Source organism: Megalobrama amblycephala, linkage group LG12, assembly GCF_018812025.1.
Source record: "Megalobrama amblycephala isolate DHTTF-2021 linkage group LG12, ASM1881202v1, whole genome shotgun sequence".
NCBI classification, from domain to species: Eukaryota; Metazoa; Chordata; class Actinopteri; order Cypriniformes; family Xenocyprididae; genus Megalobrama; species Megalobrama amblycephala.
The window spans coordinates 26318880-26339106 of NC_063055.1; the positions used below are offsets into that span (position 1 = coordinate 26318880).

Consider the following 20227-nt stretch of genomic DNA (forward strand, 5'->3'; position numbering starts at 1 on the left):
CATGGTTAAACTGCTTCACCACAGCCATCAAAGACGTAGTGAAATAGCCCCTTCGGGCTTCCCTATGGATATATTTTTAACACCATTTTGGATACTACCTTTACGGCCATTAGACAGGCCTCTGGGAATGTATCACTCAGCTGTAGAATGGACTATTGAACAAAGAGCTTCAAGAGGTCATTTTACCAGCAGGGCTCGGGTAATTGAAAGGAGGATGATAACGACTTGTTTCGGTCCATAAAAACAAGTGAATAAACATGTGCTAAAGCATCACTGAACAACAGCGTGGGGGGAGAGAGCAAGGCTGGCGGGGAATGCATTTGAATCAACATATAGTCGCTAGGAAGGCTTTGATGAATCGGGAATGCGTCGGATGGATGAAGGTGGGACTTGAAGGCCGGAGCATTCCCTTTTATTGTTCAAGCATTGCGGTTTCAATCAGATCGCACTTAGTATTCACCCGCCATTCATACTGGGTGTCCCACACTAATACACACGTACATGCACACGCTTTTTGCACACGCTCATGGACTGATGGTAAGATTTGGGGGCGATTGTGAGGAAAGAAAAATGGATGTGAGTTTGGGGTCATGTTGGGGAGGAGTGTTAAGGTAATGTTTGTCCAGACTGCTGCTGCCTGGACTGAAGTCGTAAAGGTAAAGTATGGTGCTTGGCAGATTCTACTCAAATAGGTTAGACCACAGGCAGCCTGATATATATACGCTCCTCTGGAAGAGCATAACTGAGATTATGGAAGAAGCTTGAAATGTTTGTACTAGGTACAAAAGCACCAGAATGCCAGTGTTCAGGAAATATACAACTATAAATGCAAAGTGTTGGGTGAGATCACATTATGTAACTTTGGGTCTTTGTGCTCCAAGTAGTTGTAAAGCATTTAAAAGCATTTAAAGCAATGGTTTGTGTTTGAACTGGTGGCCCGTTAAACCCATGACCTTGGATTTGCCCCATTACAAGCATGATGCTCTACTAGCTGAGCTACAGGACCACAGTGTGACCAAAACACCTTGTGCAGGTCGAAAAGAGCTCATTGATCTTTACAAGTTTGATGGACACAGATTTGCAGTTCAATGTTCCATGATATCCGTTTATTCAAAACAAATACCACAATAGGGATTTTCAGTCTGCCAATACTTGACATGTGATTAGACCTGGTACACAGGTACCATCATGTCATTAATTGCTGATTAGAGTGGTGAGTTCAGCACTGGGATCGGTTAGAGTGAGTGAATGATGAGGGTGTGCTGAAGTGAGTATGAGTGTGGCTATGAGGATCATTGCCTTATTAATAGCAGTGTCAGGTGTTGTGAAAAATTTCGGCATTGTCATCCCCACAGCCCCCGAACCCTGACGGATGGTTGCTGCAGGCAGAGAAGACTTCCCTTACATGCTGCTATGAGCGCTAATCCTTCACACTTCCATTGTTGGATGCACTGTCACACAGGACTTCCGCCAACCATGCTCACCACACCAACACGCACACACATCAGATTTATATGTAGGCTAATGCTAAAAGACTGACAGATGGAGGACTCGGTCAGCCAGTACAGCACAGTTCATGAAACAAAAAATAATTTCTTCCCTAGAGGAGGGGGTGGGGGGTGGGGGTGAAAGGTGAAAAAGAGAAATTCAGTGAGTTTTAAATAATTCTTTTGGATACACAGACCAAAACACACTTTGTAACAGATCAAAGCAAAGACCAAGTTCATTTTTCATTTAATTTGTTCTTCGAATTTCATTATAGCACAATATGGCAAAATATGAAGTTTGATGGGGAGTAGAAAAGACCCTCCTAAAGAAAGTCTAGCTACAATTTGTACACCAGTTTATAAAAGTTTGGGGTCAGTAAGATTTTTTTTTTTAAGAAATTAATACTTTTATTCAGCAAGGATGTGTTAAATTGCTCAAAAGTGACAGTTCTTTTTTAGCTGTTCTTTTCAAGTTTCTATTTATAAATCATGGTTTCCACAAAAAAATGCTGCGTCTGTTGCTGACGCTATGGGGATGCGCCCTCGCGGAACCCTGTGTCTGAGGCACGTGTAGAAACATGGCATCAGCTTCTTTGTCTTTTGGAAGCTGCTTGTTTGAGTTCTGTGTCAAGATAGCATTGTGTGAAGAAATGATAGAAGGTAAGCAGAATAACAGCAAGATGACAATTCAAGCACTGTGTACCTCCGCGCCCGCATTTTTTAATGGCTGACGATGTTTTTTGACAGGGAATGGAGCATGCACGTTCAACCCTTAAGGGAGCTGTATGCATTCATTGCAATGATTTCTCACTGAGAAAACTCCGTTCCCAGCTAGCGCTCTTCAGTAGTGAAGAGAGTCAAGCTGCTGAGCCCCACGGTTCAAGCTCCACGTTTGCTGAGGCAACGTGTAGGCTACGATCGTGGGAATCTCAGACGGAGCTGGTAGAGGATTGCAAGAAAGTTCCCCTCACCTTTCAGTTTTTTTCCGTGGAAAGCGAGACTTATTGCTCATCTGTGATTCTGATATTATAGACATGGTGTTAGTAGAAATGTATATATTTAATAGCTCTGTTTTCTGCTCAATGAAGCAAACAGTTGAAGACGATGAGCTGGTGAAACCTATGACTCGTGCTACAGCCAGACTGAGTGTAAACTGGCCGGGTTTGAAGTGCATGACTGTGGAAGGTTGTTTAGATAAACAATATATGCAGAGTCATAAGTGTGCAGCTTCGGTGAGCCTTCCCCTTTTCCTAGACCACCATACTGAGGAGTCAGGTGCGTGGAGACATCCATACTCTGCCTGCATGGTCCATTCGGCTTCCTGTTATTCGAATGTAGAGGGGCTGGCCAAGCAGGGTAATGGGTGGATGTCATGGGTGGAAAGGAATTTGCGGATTACCTTTCTCCGGGGACATCCTCATCACTGAAGGCTCCCGTTTTGCCTTCTAAACCAAAGACGACATCAAGGTTGGTGGTCAGAGTGTAAGTGGCGGCTGGTGGAGCTTTGCACACTATGGCAGTACTGCAAGCTGACCAAGCAGATCTGCTCAAAGACCTGGATCAGGGGGAGGGTTTTTCTCCTGAGGTGGTCTCTAAACTGCGGATCACCACAGATCTAGCTCTCTGTGCCACCAAGCAGATGGCCAGCTCTACAGGCTGGCCCATCTATTGGCTGGTCCACCTTTGTCAGGGATCAAAGAGTCAGATAAAGCTGTCCTCCTTGATGCCCCTGTCTCTACCTCAGGGCTGTTTGGCACTGCTGTTGAGATGGTGGACAGGTTTAGAGAGGTGAAAAAAGTTGATGTCCCAACAATAACAGATCGGCGTGCATCTAAAAAATTATCTATTCAAGAACGTTTTCTGCTACAATGGAGCCGCAAACTTCACAAACTTTAGAAAATCCAGCGTTTAATTGATTCTGATAAGTGCTCATTGTCACAGTTGTAAACATGACAGTGTGTTCTTCTACGAGGGGGTTTGGCCTCATGGCATTTGTTTTCAGGTGAACCATTAAAGAACCCAACACACGCATCTCCCGGACATCCTGTAGAATTCAACCAACCAGATGATAACTTCGAAAATCCTGAATTGATTCCAGTTAAATGTGCCATATGCATCAGACGGTCCGTGGGTGTGACGTCTGAGGCTGAGACAAGGCCCCTCTAAGTCATCTACGCCCTTTCTAGGAATGAGTTCCTGAGGAGAAGAGAAGAATACAAGTGTGGCTGCCTGGCATCCCCCTCTGAGGAGTGGGGGGCAAAGGCGGCGCAACAAGAGAAAGCCGTACACAGATCGGGGAGCAGTGGGTTTGGCGAAGAAAGAGAAGGATGGTTGGACAGGGCTGAGGCCCAGGCTCTCACCTCCTTTTTTCATTCCCTTCAGCTCCTCATAAATCGTCTGTGCCCTTTCCAAAAACGAGTTCCAAGGGAGAAAAGCAAAAAGGCGAGTGTGGCTAAAGCTAGCTCTCCTTCTGAGGAACGAGGGATGGAGCAAATCAAGTCACACACAGATCTGGGTGCTGAAAAAAGAAGAGAGTGATTGAGCAGGGATGCTGTTGTATGGCGTCTTCTTCTAGTCTCCCCCTCCCCATTTGAGGAAGGTGTTGGGGTACAAGAGGTTGTTTTTAGAGGGAGTTTAAAGTAGGGGGTGGGAGTCTAAAATGAGGTTGTGCCCACTCCTCACCTCCTCAAAGACTTAGCTATAATGCTTACTGTAGCTCGAGAAGCAAGTTTTGGTTGCAACTCCACTCGCCCACAGACACAATAATGTCTTGGGGCTGAGGCCACTGAGCTTTAGTGCTTAGATTGTTAGTTTGAGAACAACAAGCAGGCATTGGTAAGCATGGCATAGTTGGAATGGTGTCCCCATAGCATCAGCATCTGACGCAGCATAGAAGTTCCCTCGAAAGGAACACCTAGGGTTACCTAGTATGTAACCCCGGTTCCCTGAGAAAGGGAATGAGACACTGCGAGATGTTGCATCATGCTGCCATGCTTCAGGCATACCTGCACACTTCCCTTCAGACAATACGAATCTGATGACATGTTCTCAGGCACTCTTCTTATACGCTGGGGAACACCTTGCAATGTCATTGCACTAGATTGATAGATAGATAGACTAAGTACTGTTATATTTAAACATTTAAAAATGTTATTATTAATATATAACTATATTTATATATTTATACTTGTATTGTGTATCCTGGGTGAGGAACTATGTATGTTTTGTATTCTTTGTTGTACAGGTTTTGGGTTTAAATGTCACATGCAAAACATCATTATTTTTCCTACATTCACGGTATACAAGTAATTAATGCTCTTTCCATACAACTATTCAGTCCTTCCCATAACCTTACCTTTTCACCCCATAACATGCATTTAATCTCCTCACACCCACAGCTCACACTGACAACATCCAGCCAAACCACAGGAGAACAACAGCAGACTGCGGTCTGAGTCACTGCAGCAGCAGGTCATGCATAAAGGACAATAGTGCAAGTGGATGTGAAATCTGGAGAAGTTGATAGGAAGGGAGGGTTACCCAGTGGGTGTGAACTGCAGAGTGCACGGGATAAGTAGAAGAATCAGGGCTAAGATGGGATGCTTTAACCCTATGGATATCCCAACAGCTCTCTCATAACAAACACAGACTGTCTTCCAGCAGCAAACCTTCTTGCTTTTAAAGAAAAATTGAGCCTGCCGCCTGAAGACATCTTAGCGACATATTGTAGTTTATTTTGTCGCCTGGGTTTACCATCTGTGCCATTCCAATAGACGCTGCTGCCTGGTGAAGCCAGAGCCTGGGCTAGGAGGTCTGCCCGAGCCCCTCCAAAGCCCAGCCTGGTCATTAGTCAAATTGCCTAATGAGAGAGAATACAAATGGCCCCCTGCCCTGACAGGAGGAGTTTTGGAAGTGTCAGCGCTCCTGACCCGTGCTATGAGAACAGATGATGGCTCGCTGCTATTTTCAGCACCTTTTAATGACTCTGTCGTGGCCCTTGCCATTCTTCCTCTTTTTGTCTGATTTTCTTCTTTTATTCATATTCCATCTTGACTTTGTATTATTGTGCATCGTACTCACGCAGAAAGATTAAAGTGAGAAGAATCAATATTTCACTTTAGAGTAACATGGTGCCAGAACTTACAGAACAGAAAACCCAAATGAAATGTAGGTAGGACAGAGATCTTATAAACAAGTACAACAACATGAGCTATTCTTTTGTCGTAAGATTATGTGAGATTTTTTACGAGCTATTCAGAGAAATGCAACAACACAAAAGTTTAATGGACTAGTTTGGACAAAAACTAAAAATCTGCCATTATATATAGACTCACCCTCATGTCGTTCCAAACCCATTTGAGTTTCTTTCTTCAGTGTAACATTTTGAATAAAAATAGTGGTTGCTGTTTGCTATTATAACAAACAGGTTCTGAGACTTCAAGCCTCAAAAAGGACACCATCCTATATATACACACTAAAAAAATGAACTTTTACTGTTGTCAGTTTCACTCAAACCATCCTTGTTCACATTACTTAAAAAAACTCATGTAACTATATGAACTTAATTTAACCAAGTTGTTTCTATTAAAAATTAGCTTAATAAGTGTTTGTTCAGTCAACTTAACATTGCTGAGTAAAACGCACACATTAATGTTCACGTTACTAACTGGGCAGTGGATTCATAGTTCCCAGAATGCTTTGCAAAGGACTGCATTAGGAGAGTAAATTTAGGGATTAAAGTGTTTTTCATTAAAGGAAAAGATGTTGTTGATGTTAGTGTTTAATGTTCAGTTATGTTGAAAGGTAAATTAAGTCACTAAATGTGTTCACCTTACATAATAAACTTTTATGAATTTAACATAACATTAAGTAACCTACACATAAATATTATGTACTGTAACAGTGACAAATTCAAATCATTTGTATTTACTCAAAGAAATGTTGTCAGCTTTACTTGAATTTCTTTTGTGCATACAACTCAATTGTTATTTGTACAAAATTACTCAATATAGTTGCATGAAACCACTTGATGCTGCTTTTTTAAGTAAATCCAACAATTCATTTTTTTGAGTGTATGTCTTGTAATAGTTTTGTGTGAAAAACAGACTGAAATGTAACCGGAATATCTTCCAGTCCATTGGGTTGTTAACAGTTGTGACTAAAACACTGAGTAAAACTGAGTTAAACTTAATAATTTTGATTACAAAAAAAGAGAGGCCAGGATAATCTTAAAAATCCACCTTTTGTAATGGGTGGAAAGTTATACAGATTTGAAATGACATGAGGTGGAGTAAATGATGACATGATTGTAATTTTTGGGTGAACCTTTTAAGTGCATAAAAAGTGAAAGAGCAAGAGATTGGAGAGATAAGGGGGTGGGGGAGATGTATTAAGTTTATTTAGAAGAGAATTGTTATTTTTCCATCTGGGTGACAAGTGGCCCTTGAAATTTGGTAGTAGTTTGGGTGCCAGTAAGCATCACCCACTGGGCACTGATCTATCTGTCTTCCAGAATGAAACAAGAGCCAAATGTTCCAACTGAATCCTGGCAATAAGCACACAGTTCAGAAATGCTTTCATGTAATGCAATCCCAGCACCTATCATCACCTGTTCCATTCCATAAGAGAAGTCAAGAAACATTAGCTCTAGATAAAAATAATCTCTAATAATGTTTTTTTTTTCCCCCTCCATTGAATGATAAGTGCAAATTTACATAGAGAGAAATGCTAAACACTAAAGTATGCCGGTTCATGTGGTTTTCCAAGCACACCAGTCCATTTGAAAAGGTGGTCTGGAGTATGTTTCATGTGAACGACAATGCAGTTCACAGTTGGTATAAACACAATCCACCCTAACTTGAAGACACATATCATAGAATAATGCATTTTTCACAGCTTCTCATCTCAGAATAAACTGTCTTCAAAGAGCAAGTATTAAAAATAAATACAATAACTGTGGGAATAAAAAGAAAGCAATATAAAATAAAAGACATAAACAAACAAACAAAAAAAAACAAAAACAATTTAAAACACAAAATAAAATAAAAATAAAAAATTATAAAAACTAAAATAAACAATAACACAAAAAGTAGAAAATAAGATAAAATAAACACAACAAAATAAAAAATACACAAAATGTAACAAACACAACAGCAATAACAATAATAATAATAATAATAACAATAATAATAATAAACATTTTATATATACTGTAAATGCAGGGGTAGGAATTGAACTGATTTGGACCAAGTGGTCTATGGATTAGTCTAGTGTGCTAGAGAGATTAGTACTAGCTCTGGCATGTGAGAGGTCTAGTGGTGCTGTAATTCTAGCATAGTGATCTGAAGTTGTTTTGAGACTCTGAGTAAATGAGCTCGGCCTCTCCAGAGCATGCATGAGGGGCAGAGCTGGCAATGGACCCGCCGCTAAATTGCGTGTGCCGGATGGGCCGCAGCAGAAGGCACAATTACATCAAATCCCCTCTTAATTAGCGGTTCTGTGGGTATGCTACCTCACCATGCTGGAGCAGGAGGTAGGGCGTGCTTGGAAAGGGATGTTGAACCATAAAAGTAAGAGAAGCAAATTAAGGCAAGAAAGTGGTGTTAGGGTCACGCAATAGGGTCAGTGCCCATATTTGTGGGCTACAGTCAGTGTGAGAGCTATTTTGAGCTGAGCTAGCATCCCATACCTCCACTTAAGTTGCACTGGCACTCTACAGTAGACAATCACTGGCATGGAGCCCCAATAGATCCCCTCAGAGCTGGGGAGTGTTATTAAGTTTTCCATGTTGGCGGCTGCAGGGCGATGTAAAGTGGCACCTCGGCCTGGTGAGTAATGATGTGTGCCAGGACTCAGGCAGGAGGGATGACAGCATGAGAGGCCTCGTTGGCAGCCACTGGTGCAGCCATAGGACCATTCATCATCTCTTTAAACCAATCTACCAATGCCGCATCGCCATTCCTCATTAATTATGTTAAGCATCGTAGCATTACGTTCACCATGACATGAGGCTCAGTAGACACTGTAGCTCAGACGTGTCATTGAGAGATGCGAGTATGTGCATAAGGTTTGACAGCTGCAGTTTGGCCTAACAAACAGTGCAGCTACAACATTGAGCCCTGAATTAAGTAACTGTGTAGCCAATCATGGTTATGAAGCAATAGCCTGATTGACTTCAGATGTTTAGATGTCCATTTTAGGAACTAAAAAGTGCATGGTGCATAGAACACTGATAGAATATAAGTAAAACAAAACAAAAAAAACCCATCAAAACCAAAAAACTAAACAAAAACAAACAAAACACCAAAACACAACAGAACAAAACAAAACAAAATACAATAGAACAAAACAAAACAAAACAAAACAAAAAACATCAAGCAAAACCAACATAAAAACAAACAAACAAACAAAACAAAACAAAAAAGGAAATTGGCTGACACAAGACGATGTCGTCTGAGACAGCAGAGAGTAGCTTGTGTGAAACAATGAGGTTTCTTCTTACTTCTAACAAAAAACGGTCTCTGCTTCTAATAAACCAGACAACTACTACTACTACTACTACTACTACTACTACTTCATGCATATTCAACGTAGTGACGATGCAAGCTACCTCTAAAAACACAAACGATTTAGAAGAAGAACAACATAGTGACTAAACACGCTCTGTAGAGTGTATGTCCGTTTAGGGCTGCTGTAGAAACATACCGGCGCATAATGGCGAATTGATATGGAGGGGGGACCTGCGGTGAATGAGATAGAAATGGCTCATTCTAAGGTAATAAAAACATAACGGTTCATTATGTAATGTCTTTATGCACCACTGAAAACATAGTTACAGTATGTATATTATATTGCATTTCTGTCAATAGATCGTCCCAAATTTTACACATTGCACCTTTAAATCAGAGTTAGTTTAGATTGTAAAATGTCATGTGGTACATCTCCCAAAAACAAAATTTATAATGTAGAATAATCGAGAATGAAGGAATGCATGAATGAATACGACCCATGGCTATGACACCAATCAATAAGGAATGATCACAAATTTGCTCACTACAATAAGCATTTATTTTGAGAGCATGTGGGAAATTGGCCAGTGTTTTAGAAAATAAACTCTTCATTCAGCTGTAGATGAGTCTCTTAATATATTTTGAGACAAAGCAGGCAGAACACTTTCAAAACAGCCTTTGGGGGGCCCACTTCCCCTTATCAGAAATGGCTCCATTCCCCGGAATCTCATTGAGAGTTTAAATCGCACTATGTATTAGGGGCTCGTTAATAACCAACTTAACGAGTCCACAGACCCATTAAAAGATCTTTAAGAGCATATTTGATCATAAATCTCCTTAACCTATATTTAATGGCTGGATTTCGAGGGAAATATTTTTATCAAGTTCTAATTAGATGTGCGATAACAAAGACTGCTGAACATGAGGGCAATGGGAAGGCTAGACAGGCCCATCTATTGAGGGCGGCCATGTTTGATAGGCTGGAGACTAATGAAGGAACAGATCTTATTCTGGGCTGGGAGATGGACGGCTGAGGAATGATACCCCGGACTGTGATTAGGCCCACAGGCACGTGGCTCTCATTAGTCTTATAATTGACTTAAATCTCCAAGAAACTTACAGACACATTTAGAAAATAAAAGAAGAACACATTTATATTCTTAGCATGATTAGAAAGGAAAAAAATACTAAATATTTTCCCATCAGTAGTGATAAAAAAGGGGATGTTAATAATTCTAATTGTATTTTAATGCTAAATAAATAAATAAATAGTGTCACACCACAGTCTTGTATACCTCAAATAAGCTGGGAGGGCTGCAGGACTGGAAAGAATTTTGGATGGATGGATGGATGGATGGGATGGATGGGATGGATAAAAACTTCAGCCAAGTAAACCTAAAAGTTAAATGTTTCATTGACCCTCCGAAATTAAAATGCATGGAGTAAAACTAAAATGTAAATGTAGAAGTATGTACTAAAAAAACGGCAATATAGTACAATGTGCACCTTACTAGATCAGACTTAACATGCTACATACAGGTAACAGGCCTCAAAAAGGTTGAAGACCCTTGGTCTCCCCCTAAAGGAAGACTGAGGGTAAAGATTCTAAAATCCAGATGAATTCAGAAACAAATGTTTGGAAGCAACATCAGTCACAGGTTTAGTGGTATATGCTATCATGCACACAAGCCAACCAAGTTGTAAACCGACTCTACATTTTCCCCAGGCTCCCTCTACGTAGGCCACGAGAATAAATCATTAATGGCTTTTTTGGAAAAGAAGCTGTATGCAGTCTTTCATGCCCTGTCGCCAACCTGAAGTCCTTGGCTCCCTTTCAGAACGGTTTTATTGCCCCGAAATTGCACGGCTTAAATCGTGTACCCATCGAAAGTAAAACACAGCTGTAAATCTGGTCTATGTCTGTTCCCCTCCTAGTCCCCCCACCGCCACCCATCAAATATCCATACACAATTCATTTAGGGCAATTTAGCTGATGCTAAACAGAATCAAGGTGAACTTTCAATGGGCCCTCAGCTATGAGAGAGGAGGAGCAGAAAAATGGTGGCCTACCTTTGGGGGGTTTTAATCAACTAGCTCCTCAAGGCTAGCCATCCAGCCATGGAGCAGCCGCACTTAGCAGATGAGTTTTTGTGTCGCTAGCCTGAGTGCGTGTTCTCTAATCCTTCAGCCTAAAGTGTTTTGGTATTGTAAAATATGGCCACACGGGTGGAGAGAGCTGCTGGGCTACACGAGATTAGAGTCACGATTAAAAGCCTATGGGATCCTCCTCGACTGCCAAGCGCTAGCTGGAGCGCTAGTCACGGCACAGTCTGCACCCGGAGATAAGATGGAACTTTTGTTTGAAACCTGATGAGAGGTTTCCTAATGAAAGTGCTGGCCCAAAAATAATCTTTTTTCTCTGTGTTAGTCAATCAAAAAAACAGTGTGGTCGTGGATGGTAAAAAAAAAAAAAAAAAAAACTGGGGAAAAAGAGAAGTCATTTTGCATAATCAGTGAGCACCATCTGGAACAATTAACGAAATTCCACAGAACTCGGAGGATCAGTCATATTGGCTTATTAAAGATCCTGAATTATAGGAGCAATAAATCCGTGGAAAAATGAAGCGTACCCCGGCCTGTCATCACTATTTTAACTTCAAATACGCACGAATATTCGATAAGGCTGAAAAGAAGAGATTAATATATGCAAATTAAGTCAAGCATTTTAAAAACCCCCCAACAACTGTCTCCCATTTTTTTCCTGTCTCTTATTACGAGCCTTTATGTTTTATTCATACACCAGCTCACCTGTCATTTCATAAGCTCTAATATTATGGGGGTATTATTAAAGTGCGTAAAGTGGCGCTTTAATTGGAAAGCTCTGTTGCATTTTCCAATTATTTGGAGCAAATTAAAAGCAGATGCACATGCTTTAATAAGGGGACTAATATCAGTTCCGGAAAATCAAAATTCGTCATCCCTTGCTTTGATATTGTGCAAACTCAAGGTAATACTGAAACATCTCTGTATGTTAATCTCTCTCTCCAATCACCTCTTAATGCACTAAAGAATAATTGATTGGCATTATATATTATATTTAATAAAAGGCATTGTCATCCTTTTTTGATTAATGTAATAGATATGTTAATGCAAGTTAACTAGAGGATATTGGATATCTGTGAATATGTCATTATGAGTATTCCCTGTTTTTTTTTATAGACAAGGATGAAAATAAAAAAAGTCAAGCTCCTAACCACATATAATACTTTAAAAAGACATTATCAATATAATATTCCCATTTAGAGAATCACGGCTCATGTGATGACCACACAACGCTCATTTCTGAGACTAAGTATTATTTCATTAATACTCCTCATAAAAGAATGTATTCAAATCCGTCACCTCACAGATGTTGCAAACGGACTCTTTTTCACACTGATTCCTTCGCTAATTAGGAAATATTTCTTTCAACCCATCAAGCTAAATGAAAAATAAATGACACCAAAAATCTGCTCAGCTTCAAAGAGGCGGTGGTGAAACAAAGTAAGAGGTTGAGAAGTCTAGAAAGACCCGACTTGTTAAAATGAGCGTGGACTGTCAAGTGAATGAAGGTTGCCAAATCTATGTGAATTAGTTTTTAATACTCTGGTAATAAATGTCAAAGCACCGGCACCTCAAATCCACACATAATGTGGCTGACGATGACAGATTCCCCAACATGTCGAGTCTCCTACGCTGGGCTAGTCTTTAATGCGCTGGCCCTTTTTTTTTTTTTTTTTTTTTGCATGTGTGTGTTTTGTTGGGAAGTGACGGAAGGTTTAATCAAGAAAGCAGGCAATTCATCAATCCTGAAGGAGCTGGTGCTACGAGCCTGACAGAGCGCACACGGTTTTAGCCCAGCTCGAACCTGGCCAGCTGTCAACATCCACGCACATACATATATGTGCATTTGCGTGCATGTGGGGTCACCGATGATTAAGGTAAATCCAGCTGTCTGTTCGAAACTCCACATTTGCTCCTCAGGTCATAACTCAATTAATGGAGACATTTCAAATAAGATTTTAAATAATAACAACACAACAACAAAAACAATAATAATAGTAATAATAGTGAATGTACATTATATTTATATATATATATATATATATATATATATATATATATATAGTCAAACCAAAATGTATTCAGACACCTTGAACTTTTCATTCATTAATACAGTTTATTCACTATAGTTTAAAAATTTTTTAATAAAATATGATAAGATCTCTGTGTTAAACTGTGTCAGAAAAAATGAATCTTAATTATGTCAGATAACACTTAAGAAAAACATGGTCAGGTCAAAGTGTCTGAATAATTTTTGGTTCCAAATTTTTATCAGTTTTACTGGTAGTCCACTGTATGAAGATTTTTGAGTATAATATGTCACAGTTTACTTTATTTTTGCTATCCTCACTTACATAAATGAACTATAGTGTCCTGCACCCACTAGTAAAAATATATCAAAAATGTCTGAATAATTTTTGGCTTATATATATATATATATATATATATATATATATATATATTATATATTTTTTTTTTACGGTAAATTTCTGGCAAACCACAGTTTTTTTTTTTATTGTTTTTACAGTGCATACACATATATATATTCTAATGTATTATTATAGTTATTTATGCATAAGAAATAAGCCTAAAAACTACATTATCAGAGCTGTGGCATTGTGGTCTGTCTAAATGTCCAGAAACTTTGATTCACATTCCCTCTCTACTATCTCCATTCAATAAAAATACCAAAATATCCACTCTATAACAAGACTGCATACTAAACTGCTGCCAAGCTCGTCTGTGAACATAGTTACTGACGGTTACAGAGACGTTGCTAAAGGAGGATCAATAGAACACACTACTTGTGGTGACAGAGTGATGATTGGTGGCAGAGCATGTGTCTGTCTGTCAGTCAAATTGTATTACCATGGCGACAGGGAAGCAGAATGCATCAGCCTTCGTGTTGACAGAACCTTTCCTTTCTCTTTGGCCTCACTTGAGAACAAGTCAATCTGCTGTCATTTTAACCACGTCAAAGGCAAGTGGCAGAGTTTAATGTGTCAGTCACTTATTTTAACCACTGAAACCTTGATATGATCAGCTTGCCTGTAATTATGCAATTACAGTATGCATAAAATCTATACAATGGCTGACTGAAGTTTTTGAGGTTGTGTTAAAATCAAAGAAAGGCATATCAAATAAACCAATGAGGGTCAAAGACATGCAAAGCATCTTTATTTATATATATATATATATATATATATATATATATATATATATATATATATATATATACATAAACATCTAAATAACTTGCACATCATTTATTTTTTCCCTCCAGATCTCCATGTGGAATATTCCTCACATTAAGCCACTAAAACTAAAATCTGAGGAACAAAATCACATTGACAGGTGATTAACAGGCCGAGACTAGTGATAAAGTGTATGAACTGCACAGTTTATCATTAATACATGTAACTGAATAATCCTATTCCCATAAGGACATGCATATATATACAAATGTATATATTAAAAAATATATATGTAGAACTCAAAAACAGCACAGAAGAAATATTGGTGACACTTTACTTAAAGCCTTTATGTATAATTCATAATGTATGTTATAATGCATTATATATTTTCATAAATAATTTAAACAAAAGTTAAAATGCATTATAATATGTCCAGATTCCTTGTTACATCTAAGATTCTTTGCTTGTTGTGTGTTTTATGCATTCTACTTTCTAAATGCGTACCATAATTATTATAACTGTGGTTACAATTATTCATGTGACCATACAATGAATCATAAGGTGAATTACAAGGCATTATTCATGCATTAAAAATACTTTTATAATGCATTATATATAAAGTAAAGTGTTACCTGGTAAATTCACAACACAAGTGTGACCAAATGCTACTTTTGGACCTGGATGTACCTCAGTACAGGGAGATTCATTCCTCTGTACTATAGATTAGCTCATCCTCACCACATGGTGTCTCTCTCCAGCCAGAAAAAAAACACACACACAAGCATGCCTTCACAGCCCAAACTCAAGAGTTATATTTTGGACCTGAAAGACAGGTCTGCAGGGCGGAGGTGGTCAGTGGGATTTCCTGAAGCACACAAATCTCATTCACCTGTAATATTTACATAGAAGTGCACACATCATGGTGTGACTTTGTCGTTTTCACCCAAATGTCAGCAATAATCCTAGGGATGTCGCTAAAGTTAATTTAAGTCAATGGAAGGTTGTGTAGTGACGCTGTAAAATCCAACACAACGGTGTTGACAAAATTAAAGGTAAACTCTTGAGATAAGATAAGTTACATTGTAGAGGGACTGACCTGATTTGGTGTAGATGTAGATTTGGTGTTCATAGTCTGGCCTGACGATGTTCTTTTTAGTAGGACTGGAGACTGGAGACTCTGGGATTTGTCTAGGAAAGAGAGCAAAAGTCATTAACAATGTGTAAAGACAGGAAATAATGAATGGATATGAAAGAAACACTGTATTTAATGTAAAGATTCTAGAAGGAGATCCCAGTCAGTGATATATTGAAAACGTTTTGCTTTCTAGAATTTCCGTGTTCTCTGATAGGACTGTTTATTTGCACATGCTGCCTGAGGAATTATGAAGGAATTATGCAAATCAAGTAACAATGCAAACACGTCCCGCAAAATCTGTCATGAATGCAATTTACACAGTGCAGTTCGAAGTCTCTTCAACGTACAACGTTGTGAACAATGAAGCAAACTGCTGAGATCTGGCATACTTTACTGGGACGGTACAACACTGTGATCCACACCTTAATCAGCTCTTTAAAAAGTTCTTAAAGCTCTTTAAAGTGCTAGAATATAAATATATTGTAAATGTAATAGGAATCAATGATGTTAGGGATTGTAGGTCTCCATCTTTAACCACTGTGAATCACTGACTCCATCTGATCATTAACCTCACATTTTCTCTCCCTCCCTGTCTGTGGCTCTTAGGTGCCTGTGAGCGGTTGTCATGGAGTCACTGGTAATAAGAAGGGTTTCCCAAGCCAGTATGGTATAAGGCGCACACACACACACACACACACACATTGGCTTTCCATGTTTTATGCAGACTTTCCATAGACATTTTCAAAAAAAAATTACTTAGGTAAGCAATAAGGTACAAGATGCTGTGCTGTATCGTGAATAAGTCATGGCTGAAGGGCGTTGTTAGGCACAACGCAAAGCCCTTAGCCGTGACTTATTCACGATACAACACTAGCCTCGAGTACCTTATTGCTTTTATAAAACTGTTACCACACAATACAAATATTAAAGCCAGAAATATGTATCAATGCAACTTTCATGAAGTAAACTTTTTCTAAAAGCCTTCCTTCCACTGAAAAAATAGTCCCTGATCATGAACAGCAGCAGAAGTTACATTATTACACCATTAGATGGCGGCAATGTGTCAGTCAGTAGTGAAGACTTTTATATCCAAAGGACTGAATTGTTGTGAACACGGAACAAGACGCAACTGACAAATACTTTGACTAGCGCTGTCAGTCATGGGAAAACCCCTTAAATGTTAAAAGGACAAGATAATACATCGGCCATTTAAAAAGATTTTTTATGATGAACATATTACTGACCTGAAGGAAAATGCTAAATCTGAATGCAGGTAATAAACTCGCTCAATCAATCTCTTTTTCAAAATGCTCTTCTACATAATACAGTAAGCTTCAATGAACAATATCAATTGAGAACATACAGTTTACGTTGCTAAGAGTGGTTGCTAAGGGTGTTGTGTAGTGATACACAGAACCATTGGGTGAAGCGGTCATAGCTGTGTTTTATCGTGAATAAAACACAGCTATTGACCAATCAGAATCAAGGACAGGAACTAACTGTTTTATAATATGATTTATATGCTGTTTTCCTCATGGGAACCAAAACATGTCCCCACAAGGACAAGGATTTTAGATATTGCTATTTTGCAGGGAAATTTTGTCCCCATAACATAGAGTTTGACCATGACCCCACACACAAAAACACACACAACACACAGTGTTAGGAGTGTGAATTAATTTAATAATGTTAACAATGCTAAAAAACCCCAAAAAAAGCAACCAATAATTTACAATAATGAAATGTGATGAATATAATTATGCAAATAACAATAGTGGTGGTAGTAGTAGTAATTAATAAATCATAATAATAATGAATAATAATAATACTTATTATTATTATTATAATTAATTAATTAATTCTAAATTATTATTTAATATTTTTTTAAATGTTTGTGAATAATTTAACAACAACAACAACTACTACTACATTTATACTTGAATAAATGTAATTTATTATACAATATTTTTTATAATAATTTTGTTTTTGTCTTCTAATTATTATTATTATTATTAATAATATTAATAATAATAATTACAGGGATGCAAACAGGTAAGGGGGAAAAAGGTGAGAACATTGTGTGTGGCGGGGGCATGCTCGTACTGATTTTTTTTAAAAGTTATTTTCTTATGTTTGTTTATTTGCTTATGCATGATGATTTGTAGGAATTTTATTTTTTATTACGCTATATGTCAAAAACTAATTTTTCACAAAAAAAAAAAAAAAAAAAAAAAAAAAACATTCAAAATCAACATTTGGTTAAAATTTCGGGATATTTAAGACAATATTGACAGATTAGATGGCAATACTGTTTGCCACATCTCAGACCTCAAATTCATAAAATATTACCTATTATTTAAACATAGTTTTTAAAGTAAAGAGTAAAGAAAACACTGTACTTATTGAAACAACTAGTTGTTTATTTACCCTTGTAAGTTCACAAATACCCTTGTAAGACCCCCCCCCCCCCATCCCATAATAACACTTTATCATTGGATCTATGCAAATCCCATAGGTGACCTATTTTGATCTCAAAAAAGTGAGTTCTCACTGAAAGGTGAGGAGTTTGCATCTATGTAATTAGAAGATAAAAAACAAACAAACAAAAAATCATTTTACATAAACAAACGAAGCCTCTGCTGATCTCAAGTCAAACCATATCAAAGTTTTGGGGAAGAGCAAAAATAGCGTGCGCTGCACTTCATGGACAGTTTGAACTTGCTCTCCTCATCAATCAGGCGCTGGTGAATTACACTCTCTGACTCACTCACGGGAATCAATAAATTCAGTGCCGCGCTGCCTGAGTCTCTCTGCATCAGAAGCGCTGCATAATTCTGCTTTAGACATGCTTTGAAGACCAAATGAGCATCTCCAACAGGTTACAGGATGCATCAGATGCATTAAAGTCAGAAGGAGTCATGTTTGGAAGAAGATTAGGAGCAAAGTGACACAGCCAAGGGGAGTAAGATGTCATTTAGGCGGCGGGAGAATCTAGAGTTTGAGAGTAAGTTAGGAAGGTAAGTGCAGAAGTGGATGTTGGAAAAGCTTCTGAAATGTGATATCAATGCAAAGCAGGAGATGCCTAGATGTTGAAAATGGAGGAGGGGTATGTCTGAAATAAACAGATGAAATGGTTGAAGTGCTCGGGCCGGGCAAAGGATGCAAATGCAAATCTGCTTGGTTACTTTGTTGTAGAAATCCGCTATGCAAAGGCAAATGCCAAATTAGCAAAACACAGTCATCTATCCTTTCTGGAAGCACTTTTTTTAGTCAAACACTCTGTCCACTGGAGATCAACTGTACATATTCATCCGAATAAATGAATGGAAATTGTGGGTCAGCTCTAGTTTTCAACTCATGAGTAAACTGAAGACAGGTCTGCCGTGAGTGGCTACTCTGCATTTCTATCAGGTGTGATGAGATAAATAAATGCAGTAATTTCTATCAGGGGCAATAAAACATGCTTCCTGACAGCCTGTGGTATTTATGAACTGAAGCCTGCAACTCAGATTTATTTCTCTCGATGGGGCCGACTTCTCCCTGTTCATCTGCATCAGCATTTGCCCGTGTTCAATTCGGCCCAATGGTGAATTTTTAAAAGGTTGGCATCAATCTTGTGGAACCGATTGCCACATTTAATGAAGACTTCCCTTCGTTTGCAAAGGTTGACTCGAACGCAGGGGGGGGGAGAGAAAGCCGGGGACAAGGCTCTACATGCATCCAGACATTTCACAAACAGCCATAAACTGAAAGGAGATGGTCCGGATGCTCTTTCGTCGAAACTGGCCTCAACTACCCCAGTCACTGGAGCAAGCCAAAACAATAGCGAATGATACCGAGCGATACAGAAAATGGAAATGAGATATATTCGGTGAAAAGCCTGTTTACGACACACAAATCTATTTGGACGTAAAACATCACCATTTTGATAAGGTCAAAATAGAGATAAGAGTTGGTCTTTAGAAAATTGACAATCTTAAGATTATCTAACATCTTTCGTGCTTAAAATACAGTATTTATATAGGGCAACTCATTGTGCCAGTGTCAAGCACCTAGAAAAACATCTCCAAAACTTTTTGTCTCTGAGCTGCCTCTCAAAAAGTGAGATAAAATATATACTTGAATCAATATAAGTTGCAGGAGCAAGCATTTTCCTGTCTTCAGAGCTGTCAAACAGTGTAGCCATACTCAATCCCAATTCTCTGCTTTTAACAATTTAGGGTACATTGTGTTTGGGTAGCATATGGCATATCAATTACACATCTAATTCTTAAAATATAAACATGGCTACATAATCAACGGCAGCGCGAGGCTTGCATTACGTCGGCCACTGGAGTTTTGAGTACAATTAATCATCATTCAAACCCATCAGAGTGACACAAATCTCCATTTTGAATAACTAATTATGCCATAATACCTCCCAGAATTAAAACAGAACAGGGATTTGGATGTACACAATTGCAACATTACCTTGTACACAACAACATACGTTAAAAAGAAAGGGAGAAAGCCTCAAACGGTTTCTGTATCTTATGACGTTTTAGATGTTCAACATGCTCCACTTAGATCTACGGATGACGACGAGGCCAAGAAAGATCAGAGTTTGAAGACAGACGAAGGTCTCGAGGAACAATCTCAGAGGACAGTTGATGGTTGATTCCTAATAAGGCCAAATGGAAGACAAGTGGACACAAAGACAAGCGCTCAAGAATATCACAATGCCTGGTAGGTGGAAGAAGAGGCTTGACTTGGGATGAAGGACTGAACAAATTAGAGCAAAGTCTTCAAATGAGGAGACAG

The 20227-nt window shown here is 38.7% G+C and overlaps 1 protein-coding gene across 2 annotated transcripts in view; it reads right to left on the reverse strand.

Moving 5' to 3' along the window:
- Window positions 1-20227, reverse strand: part of mvb12bb (multivesicular body subunit 12Bb) — a 63160-nt gene that overhangs the window by 10333 nt on the left and 32600 nt on the right. For both annotated transcript variants that reach the window (XM_048210290.1, XM_048210289.1), the window contains exon 7: window positions 15389-15480. In XM_048210290.1, the coding sequence (XP_048066247.1) occupies window positions 15389-15480 (92 nt within the window). The remainder of the gene's footprint in view (window positions 1-15388; window positions 15481-20227) is intronic.